Source organism: Austrofundulus limnaeus, unplaced genomic scaffold (assembly GCF_001266775.1).
Source record: "Austrofundulus limnaeus strain Quisiro unplaced genomic scaffold, Austrofundulus_limnaeus-1.0 Scaffold60, whole genome shotgun sequence".
NCBI classification, from domain to species: domain Eukaryota; kingdom Metazoa; phylum Chordata; class Actinopteri; order Cyprinodontiformes; family Rivulidae; genus Austrofundulus; species Austrofundulus limnaeus.
The window spans coordinates 941902-952357 of record NW_013952462.1 but is presented as its reverse complement, the minus strand read 5'-3'; the positions used below and the strand labels follow the sequence as shown (position 1 = coordinate 952357).

General features: G+C 40.7%; 2 protein-coding genes across 5 annotated transcripts in view; one reads left to right on the top strand and one right to left on the bottom strand.

Annotated features, from left to right (window-relative positions):
- Window positions 1-2232: 2232 nt before the first annotated feature.
- The window catches only part of plxna1b (plexin A1b), a 199413-nt gene continuing 191189 nt past the window's right edge, over window positions 2233-10456 (bottom strand). For 2 of the 4 annotated variants that reach the window (XM_014009644.1, XM_014009645.1), the window contains exons 24-32: window positions 9791-9937; window positions 8766-8925; window positions 8324-8427; window positions 7811-7919; window positions 5880-6067; window positions 4342-4511; window positions 3954-4166; window positions 3718-3868; window positions 2233-3189 (exon numbers count right to left, since the gene is read on the bottom strand). In XM_014009644.1, coding sequence (XP_013865098.1) covers window positions 3094-3189; window positions 3718-3868; window positions 3954-4166; window positions 4342-4511; window positions 5880-6067; window positions 7811-7919; window positions 8324-8427; window positions 8766-8925; window positions 9791-9937 — 1338 coding nt within the window. In that variant the 3' untranslated portion in view covers window positions 2233-3093. The remainder of the gene's footprint in view (window positions 3190-3717; window positions 3869-3953; window positions 4167-4341; window positions 4512-5879; window positions 6068-7810; window positions 7920-8323; window positions 8428-8765; window positions 8926-9790; window positions 9938-10456) is intronic. The other 2 variants (XM_014009646.1, XM_014009647.1) reach the window with 1 other exon arrangement.
- LOC106518379 (thioredoxin domain-containing protein 16) lies at window positions 2740-3079 on the top strand (the record flags this gene model as incomplete). Its single annotated transcript, XM_014009648.1, is given in 1 exon segment — window positions 2740-3079. A coding segment is annotated over 1 exon segment (318 nt), but the record flags the coding sequence as incomplete, so codon positions are not given.

Sequence of the window (10456 nt, the reverse complement as noted above, 5' to 3'; positions counted from 1 at the left end):
TTGTGACAGTCCCTTCAAGTCTGAAACTCTAAAAACGTAGCAGTTTTTTTTTCTGTACTAAAATCCTCTTGCCAATAATATTAGATTCTGTTTTGTGTTTTTGAAGTACTCTGTGTAACTTTGATTCTGGAAACAAACAAAACAAAAAAAACCCAATAAAAATCCTCTAGATTTAGAGGAATGCAGTAAGAACATCCAGAAGCAGAATGATGCCAGGCCTTTGTGATTCAGCGTTGGTTTCAAAAGCCAAAACTGACTACAGAGGAAAGAAGTAAACATAATTATGTGCTGAATCCACCAAAACTCAACTTGTTCATTCGTTTTGATGCGACTGAAAACAGCAGAAAACCCGGAAACACAAACAGTGAGCCTGTTGTTCTGAGGACGAGTTGTAAATCAGCAGCTGATGATGGCTGCTTTAAAGGACATAAATGCTTTTAGACAAAGAACATTCTTTTGTTTTAGTACCAATAAATACAAGTCASCAGTTATTCAAACCGATGCTAAATGAAGGATGATAAGGTCCTCTGAAAATATGTTTAGACTTGCAAAGCAGGTCAATCTAAAAAGGCAAGTAAGCATGAAAATGATAAAAGGAGGATGACCTCTGAGGTGGCTTTTCATCAACCAGGATAAATACGTATAAAAAAATCCATCAAAAATGTCAAAACTAAATTGATAATGTAAAGAAAAGTCAGTGAGCATTTAGGAGATTTTTCAAACAAAAATTATGCAACATCTYAAAAAAGAGAAATAATTATTGCATGGTCAGGTAGAGTTAAAACTGTAGAGTTGTAAGAAGTTTCCAGTTGATATGCACGGAGCTGTAAGAGCCACATCACGTCTCAGACGTGTGGCAAAAAGAGCGACAGCATGAATATTCAGCTTTAAATGACAGCCCTAATGTTTGATTCAAAGAAAAACTAAAAAAAAAAAAAAAAAGACAAGATACAGGAGTTAAAGCAGCAAGTCACATTTCCATCACGACGACACAGACGCTCATCTGATCCGATAAAAACAACTTTTTTCTCTCTGGTCCTTCAGATCAGGGAAAACAATAAAAACCTCGAGTTCGGTCAAGTACTTCAACTTCAGGCAAGCTGAAGGGAATATTCTCTTCCATGTACCGTAAAAATGTACAATTTACATTTGGGGAAGGGGTGGTGCTAAAACAAAACAAAAAAAAATAAAAAAATACAAATAATAAAATAGGGGAAAAACACATTTTTGTTCATTATGATAAAAAATCTACAATATACAAATGAAACAACAAAAACATAGACCACAGTTTGGTTTTCGGCAAGCAAATAAAACGAAACGGTTTCTCAGCACAAGGTCAAATAGAGTGACGTCAAGACTTCAACAAAAAAAGAAACAAAAAGAAATCCTCTTAAGAGAGCAGTAACAGAAGAAAAAAAGCTTAAGCCAAACGTGGCTAGTTTGAAAACAAAGAGCTGCGGGCCGAGAGGAGGATTACTCAGAGCTGCAGACGCTAATGAACAGAGGCGTCGCGTCTCGCTATCGCTCCGTAACCTCTGTGTGGATGAAAAGCTCAAACCTACGTCTCAAATTTATAGGTCAGAGGTGGAAAGAAAACACTCGGCGTATCTTTTTCCTGCCTCTTTATTTGGGTATTAACATTGAGAAAATGTTAAAGAACTGTGGCTGGAGGCTGGAAACGGCTTTTCTGATTTACTTTTCTATAAWAAAGGAATGCAAGAAGCAAAAACTGGCTGTGCTCTTGCAGGGTATTTTTTTTTTTTTTGCAAAATCAATGATTCTACAAAAACAGAAAAGCACGGTGGGTGAAAAGCTAATGATTAGATACCAGGCATTTGGGGAAAAAGAAAAGATTTCAGGTAGTGCAATGTAGCTACTTCATTGTTCAGTCTCTACATCCTGATCCAGTCAGCTGGAGCTTCTTGAGGAAACAGAAAAGCAGCAGCCGATGAGTCYGAAACCAACGTGTCGACGATAAAGCAACAATCGTGTCATATTTGGCTTTTATGGAACCAACAGATTGCACTGATTGACTAAAACAGCATTTTGATGTCATCAGCGGGACACCCTGACCCGTCCTGCTCACCGTGATGAGGGGGGGGCGTCACTCGAACTAGTCCTTTCAGTCACTAGGCATGTTCAGTTTTTTTTTTCTTCTTTAAAGAATCAGACAGTAGCACATTCCATCGAACAAAAAGTCTTTGCACTAAACAACATTCAAAGAAAACATGGCACAGTTACAAATTTTTTTATTTTTCGCTCCTTTTTTTCTGCCTATTTTTCTTTTTGTACTTGAAAGAACAAATCTGGTTTTTGCTGCATTGTTTTTTTTCTATTGTGTTTGTTGGTTTAAATGAAATAGAAAACAACAGAAATGTTTCTCCCCTAGTCTTTTTATTAAAAACTTTGCTGTATTTATATATAATATCTATATAGTCTCGCTTTGTAACGTTTCTGTAAATTGTGCAAATTCAGCAGTAATACAAGTGGCGAGAGATCAGAGAGTGGGCAGTTGATTACATTTATACAAAAGAAAGTTTTAAAACTGTGACAACTGTTGGGAGTCACATGACCTACAGAGCCTCTCTCTGTTGGCTCGCGACAGATTGGTCCATTCTGCTAATGATGCCATATATGGAGTTCCTTTCTGAGCTCCTGTTGATTCTTTCCTGACCACCATCATCATCATCAGCGTCATAATGACAAAACTTCAGAAATCAAAATCAAACAAACCACAAACACCAACATCCACGATAATTAAATGCTGTCCATCGACTTGTTCTCCATGTGTGCGTGTGTGAAGGCGTCCGCTGATCTCAGTCTCTCACACAGACACGAGCCCACACACACACGGCACGGGGCTGCAGACAAACACAAACATACACATGTAAGCGTACACGGGTCCCGCCCATCTCCGCCGGACCTCCCCGCACACGCTGCCGTTTACTGCTGCGGTCCGTTTGCAGCTCGTACTGCTGGCGGCTGGGACTTTCTGTTTGTTGTCTGGGTGAGAAGGAGCGAGGAGAGAAGAGAGCAACAGATGGAGAGGAGAAGTGAGGAGGAGGAGGAGGAAGAGGAGGAGGTGTATGGTCCTCAGCTGGTCAGGGCCATTGTGTCGATGACCTGCTCCAACTTGCTCCTCAGTCTCTGTCTCCTTGCCTGCTCGTCCCGCTCCAAAGCTGACAGGATCTGGAAATAGAGGGGTGGGGGGTTTCAGCTGATGCTTTCAGAATATCAACACCTTCTTTCTAATATGATGGAGGAGGAAGAWGAYATCTCTTTGCTGGTTTTGTAATTCRCACAAACARTAAAGCTCAATCAGTTCTTCTGATTAATAAACACTCAGTGGACCAATATGATTGTCTGATAGAATTAGAAAGATGTCAAAACTTACAGAAAAAACTTAAAGTTTAGAAAAAAAAACACTGAAGCCCACTGTTCAACACTTAGACTTACACATAAAATGACTGCACTTCTGTAAATTGCAACTATTTATGGTTTATTTCCTGCACTGATTCTGATGATAAACAACCATAAATCAAGTCTTTATGATATTACTTTAATAAACAGTTGGCAGTGAATACTAAAACATACATTATAATAAAAGCTGTTCTTGCTTTGTTAAATCAAGCCATTAATAATCAATATGGCATAAAAAGGCAATTATAACAACTACACTACTTCTATAAAAAGATCAAAAAGAGTCTGAAATCTGACCTCGTCCTTGTATTTGACAATATAAGAGTAGATCTCATGTAGAGCAGACATGCTGTTGAACTGGTTGGCGTGAAGGCGGGACTGCTCTGCAAGGTAGGCACTCATGTCCTGGTCACTGATGGCAGGCATCCTGGAGATGTCAGCATAGTACCTGCATGAACACAAACAGGGCTTTATGTTTCCAAATGTCTGCAGAAATAAGAACAAAGCCAAACTAACCCTGTGTGCTGACCCACCTTTCTACCCAGTTCTTGTAGTTTGGGATGTCTTTAGCATACAGCAGCTTGTTGGAAGGCGAGTCCTTCCCCAGTTTGTGCTCTGATGTTGAACACGAGTCCATGAAGGTCTGAGCCACCACAGACAAGCAGGCGTCTGTGATGCTGTTCTTGTGGATGTCAAAGACAAACTGGGGGTTCTTAATCACATTCACCCAGAACCTCAGTGGAAGACTAGGAAAAACAACAGAAAGCAACAAAGGAGGCAGGAGAGGCAGGGTTAGAGGAAKCGGTTCAAAGATCACTGCAAAGAAAATCTGACTTTCTTTTGTGCTGCTGCACAAAGAGAACAACAAAAAACAATCAAACTTTTCCCCCCGGTGCATCTTCACAGCAAACACACACTCACCAGTTACTCTTCCAAGTGTGCCTGACATCTGGGTCTGTTATTGAGTGTTTGTCTGCCTGCTCATCCAAGAAGTCAAACATGTACTTGATGGCGAGCGGCAGGGCGCTGCCCCGGTGCGCTGTGCTGAAGATGGTTTCAAACAAGTCGTCCACAAACTTCTGCAGCGTGCCCTGAACACAAAAACCAGGCAGTGTGTTACCAGTGTGTGAGCTCTTCCTGTTTGTTGGAGCTGTGTCAACATGGCTAAGTCATTAGAGCTCAAACAATAAGCACCCAGGTTTAAACAGCAGGCAGAGCACTGAACCTGCACCTGTCCTCCTCATGGGGCTCATGGTGTGACTGGGGGTGATGTTTGTCAGCAGGAGCTTTATCAGAAGCTTTACCTGCAGTGCTTCACCTTCCTCAGACTTTGTGATGACGCAGAGCCTTTAGACAGACTCGCAGTGTTTGGGATGGGGCTCGATGGGAGTTCAGCCTAAGGCTGTTCTGTCATGTTTTTTTGTGTGTGTTTTTTTTAACCCACATCGCACAACTCCGCAGAGTCAGAATCCTCCCGAACTCTTCTGAAGTTGAACTGATTCGATATTTCCCACAGCACACTTCTCCATCTTCAAGCAACCACGCCACCATTTTACAAAACTTCATCTAAACCAGTCAGAAACCGGAGGTTTTGTACTCGTGCCTGTTAACAAATCAGTTTCCTAAACACACAAAGCTGTGGGGGATGTAATAAGCAGGAGCAAGCAGCAGAGCTTTAACTTTCCCCCTGTTGTTTTCCTCTAGCTGCCATGTTAATCATTTCCGAGCCGAGGCAGAGGTGATGCCGCTAAACTCATACTTTCCTACCTGGAGCTGAAACAATAAAAATCCTGAGCTAATGAGTCAAACATCAGAGCAGGGAGGGCGATGGCAAATGAAAGCAAAAAGCCTGGCAGTGTCGTGAATTATTAGGACAAACGATTTGTTTGTGCGTGCACGAGTATGGTCAGATACTTTCAGTTGGTTGTAAATGAGCAGACGCTGAAGGGAATGTGTGTTTGTTTTAGATTTGTGTTTAATGAAGTGTGGGGGGAAATGTTGAGGGAAAAGAAATCTCCAGGRCTTTTCACACTTTCAACTTGTCATTTTTTTGTGTGTGCACATAAGTGATGGGAACTCTGTCACACWCTGATTCATGCTGGTTGAACACTGGTAGCCTGAGTCTGCTTTAGAAGCTGATTATCATCTGAAGACATGCGCTGCATGAGAACCTGAGCAGTTTGCAGAACAATACTGTAATGACTGAGCCTGAATGTAAAAGCTCAGAGGCTGCCAACAGAGGGCCCAATAACACCAACCTAACAACTCAATAGTCAAAGGTCAGCCTCCTAATTAAGACTGTGCATATGTGTTTCTTTGTGCAAAAGGTTAGGAAAAATGTTAATGAGTCCTGAGACCACCACCAAACAAAGGTCAACAGAGACTGCAGCTTTAAATAGACTACATGACAACATTTTGGTTGAGGTGTGTAGAGAGGGGTGGGATTTGGTTCTCATTACCTTCGTGGCCAGCAGTCTGGTCAGGTAGATCTCAGAGACCATCTTACTCCCTCTGTCCCCCTCCCTCTGGTCTGAGTGGTCGTGGTTCTTCACCAGATGCCACAGCTTGGTGCCGCTCTCCAGATCAGGGGTGATCATAGGCGTTCGGGAGCGCAGGCTGTCTGGACTGCTGGCCTTCAGCATGCTCTCTGTCCACATTTAAAGGAATCCAGTGAAAGGCTCATAAGCACAAATATGAAAAAACATAGTTTGTTGAATTACTTTTATATTTTATTTAGGCATTTAAAGGGATCCACAATTAGTTGTAACATTAGACTTCATTTGATAAACATATTTTAACTATAAAATAAAGACTGTAAAGATGCTGTAGGCTGTTTAGTTTTGTAAATTTTTTAAAATATATTTTAACACGGACGGAGCCATTTTATTTACACACAAAGCATTCTGGGTAAATGATGACGAGGATAGGTTCTCGGTGTGAGCGAGGACAACAGAGCTGTTTCCTGGAAGAAGAATCTCAGCTTAGCCTGTTAGCCTTCGCGCTAGTGCTGATGCTATATTGCCTTATATGTATTAGCTCAGCGCTAGCATGACAAACAAGCTAAACTGAGGTCCTCCATCCATATTTTCAGTTACAGACTAAGTCATTTCTACCTTCTCCTCTCTGTCAACGCTCTCTGGTTTCATTTAAAAGAGCCAAACGTCAGATATTGTCCAAGATTAACCTTCYGGGTGAATATAGCTCGCTAGCAGCCTCGCACCGAGGACCTATCCATGTCATCAATTACCCAGAATGCTTTGCGTGTAAATAAAATGGCCCCGTCCGTGTAATGTATTTTTTAAACTTTTAGTTTAAAACGGATAAAAACTGAACATCCTTCAGCATTTTTACAGTCTTTATTTTACAGTTAAAATATATGTTTATTAAATAAAGTCTAATGTTACAACTAATCATGGATCCCTTTAAGAATAAGAAGTCAGTTCAGTCACTTTAAGAATTTCCTGGTAGAATAGATTATGAATCACAAGGTGTCTGACTGCAGACTGAAAGGACCCCACATGTTTCTGTCACCCATTTGTTAATAATGTTAGATTCAGTCACAATTCATGACAACAAAATCAGGTTTTGGCAGAAAATGAACAAATAACTCGACCCTGCAGCAGAGAGTAAAAATCTCCCTGTGAAGTTAAAAAGCTTTCTGAAAGGTGACAGTCGTGTCACTCCAGAATAAAATTGTCTGTCAGTCTCCCCCTCTAACCCCTCCACCCCCCAACTTCGCTTGCTTTGCTGGACAATGATCCCCTATTTGTGACAGCGAGCATTATGKTTTCAGTTTGAATGCTTGTCACCTGGGTGACAGAGCTGGAAAGGGTTGAGAGGTTCAAAATGTCAGGAGGGGAAAAAAAAAGAAAAAAGACTGGACCGGAGAAGTTAATGTGATAAAAAGTGTGTATGAGTTTTTCTTTCTGTGCTGAGAGGGAGGTTCTGAGCAGCACTAGACCCACCTGGAAGTAGGACAGGGAAGGGTGAAGAAAAGTGATTGAGACTAAATGAGCTTAAATCAGAAGTAGGAATAAAAATGGAGCTGACAGCATCAGAGACTGGATGTGACACAGATTGAAATGCTTTCCTAGTATATGTGAGAATAACAAGCTGTTTATTCTGTAATAATGTGTCAAGACCTTTAGACACTTTAGAGACAAAAAAAAGGAAATAATTTTAAACTTTAGTCATCATGAAGGCCAAAAAACAAACAAAAACGTGAAGCTTAAATGTGTAAAACAGTAGAAAACAATACATCTGACAAATGACAGACAAAAAAAATATATAAATGAAAAGTTTAAAAATTCTCCTTTGCACAGTATGAAATGGGTTCACACTTACACATATTATGCACAGACGTACACACACACTTAACACGCACACACACCTTCTCTCGTACCGTATCTGCTGAGGGACTTGGTGAATGTGGAGGAGTTGGAGATGTTGTAGGCGGAGTTTTGTTTAGGCACCAAGGCGATCAGTGAGCCATCAGTCACCTGAGAACAGATTTCAAAGTTGTAATCATCACAAGGTTCACAATCACAATTAAAGTTCTATGGAGGTCATCAACATACTAAAATTTTAAACTCTGTTCAGATACTAAAGAAAAACATGCAATACTTCATAACCTTGTTAATAGTCCCGGAGAAAAAAAGGTAAAATAATAGGCATACATTAAAAAAACCTATCCAGTTTATTATTATTATGAAAAAAATAACTTCAGGTTTTAGTAAGGTAAGGTTTTAGTGTCAAATAATATCAAAATATAACAACCCTAAACTCAATCAGTTTYAAATTTTCTGTGGTTAAACAGACATTTTTACGCAGCTTAGAATAAATATTAGCATATACTGTATGTTACAACGACCCACAATGCACTTGGATTACAGCAGCTGGGTACCTGGTAGTGAGCTAGAGTGTTGAGTCTCTTCCAGTCATTATCAATCTTAGTGGTGACGTCCTCATCCTGAAGGATGATCCGGGCCATCCTGCCTTGCCGCCATTCTGTCACACAAACACATTTATTCAATATCACTTATAAGCAAGTTTGTTTGAGGTTAACAGGATYTAAATTACACAGAAAGATCCTGATGTGCTTCTAGCTTGTGCACCAGAATTCCCACCTCTAAACCCCAAATTAGGTTGCTGTGATTTATGCAGAATGAAATTTGGAGGGAAAAAAGTGGATAATTTWAGACTTTTGCAAACTTCTTGAATTAACTTTTTCCTTGGTGAGAAACCGCTTTACTTGTCTGGAGGATCTCCTCCGGGTTACAGAGCACTTAAAATGATTCTTTTATTGCCTTGTATGTCTGCGTCACACACAAACAAACACTTCTCACCCAGATCCATATCCGAGGCCTTTGGTCTCTGGGAGTATGGTGTCCCTTTGTACACAGCATCCAGCAGCTTCTCCTTCACCTGTGTCACTGTGTCACAGTTCAGGCTCTTCACCGTCACCTCTGAAGCATTTTCATTCTCTGGGTTCACACAGTGCAGCGTCTGCAGAAACAGAAGGTATGGAAGTATAAGACAAAACCAAGCCAGGAATAACAATAACAGAAAACGAGGCAGCTGGTTTTGAACAGACATTAGCTATGTTTACATGCACAAAAATTTTTGATAGGATTGAAATGTATTCGGATTAAATAATCCGAATTTACTGTTTACATGGACACAATCCGATCATGAAAAGTGTTTACAAGCAACATGCATGCGCAATGTTGTAAACTGTCAGCTCTATTTCCGTGTTAGAAACGTAAACAAAGCTCCTCTGTGAGCTCAGGATGGACCCGTGTCAGCTTTTAATAACGGTAGAGATGTCGTTACTCATCTCCTTGGTTGAGCTGCAGCCTGCAGATGAAGCAATACGTGCTTTTTTTTTTTTGCYAAGCAACGTCTGCTGTTTGTCTCCTTTTTCATCTGTTAAGAGAGCGAGGAGGAAAAGTTCTGTGCGGTGCAGCGCAGCTGGAGCACTGCTGTCCCACCTCCTCTAACCAGGTGAGTGAAAGTCAGCAGACATGCGCACACAGGTCAGTTTTCTACAATCAGAATAGGATGATCTGATTAAGTGTTTACATGCACGTCATTCTGATTATCAATCGGCATAACCCACCCTTTTCATTCGGATTAAAAATTCATWGGGATCGAGCTCAATCGGATCAGAATAATCGGAACGTGCTGTTTACATGACGCATTTTTATTCCGAACGGCCGTTTAATCCGATTACTTTTGTCCATGTAAACATAACTAATATTTTAAAGCAAGTAGTAAAACTTTCTAAGAGTACATATTGCAGCATAAATAAATCTGTTGTGTGTTTTATACATTTAAGAGAACAAGTTTACACGTGTTAAAAAGCACTGACCAATGTCTTGTAGTCAATTTGTTGTCTGATGAGTTTATCCTCACTGAGGGAATAACGAGCTTCTCCTGTGATCGCATCTATTGGCCCCTTCTCCATTTGCTGCTTCATGGCACAGTACAGCATGAAGAGAGGCTCACCCGCACATTCCTGGGAAACAAAACAAACACAAAAGAAGATGAAGGATGAGGCAGCTAGACAGAGAAAAAACTGTTACAAAGTAGAGGAAGTCTGCAGCATATTGGTAAAAAAAATAAAGCTAAATATAAATGCTATTTTACAAAAACAACCGCAGAAAAAAGTATAAATAAAGCAAAAAGTGTGAAATTCCACTGAGCGACACTAATTATATTTTTTCAACAAGAAGCACACGAGTGCAGAACAAGGCTACGACCTGTGCAGGCAAACAACACACAATCTCCTCCTGGAGTTTTTTCCGTTAGCAGGGGGAAAAACACACCCACTGAAAATCTGTGTGTAAGTGTGACCAAGTGAATGAGCGAGGAGGAGAAAAATCAGAGAAAGTGCGAGTAAGAGTGAGTGGCAATTGATGGAGGAGTTAATAGAAGGTTAATGACTGAGGGGTGAAAAGCGCTTGGAGAAGCACTTTGGAGTGTGAGACGTGTCAGCCAGGCAACAAGCACTGGGATGTTGGGCCTCCTGTCTATC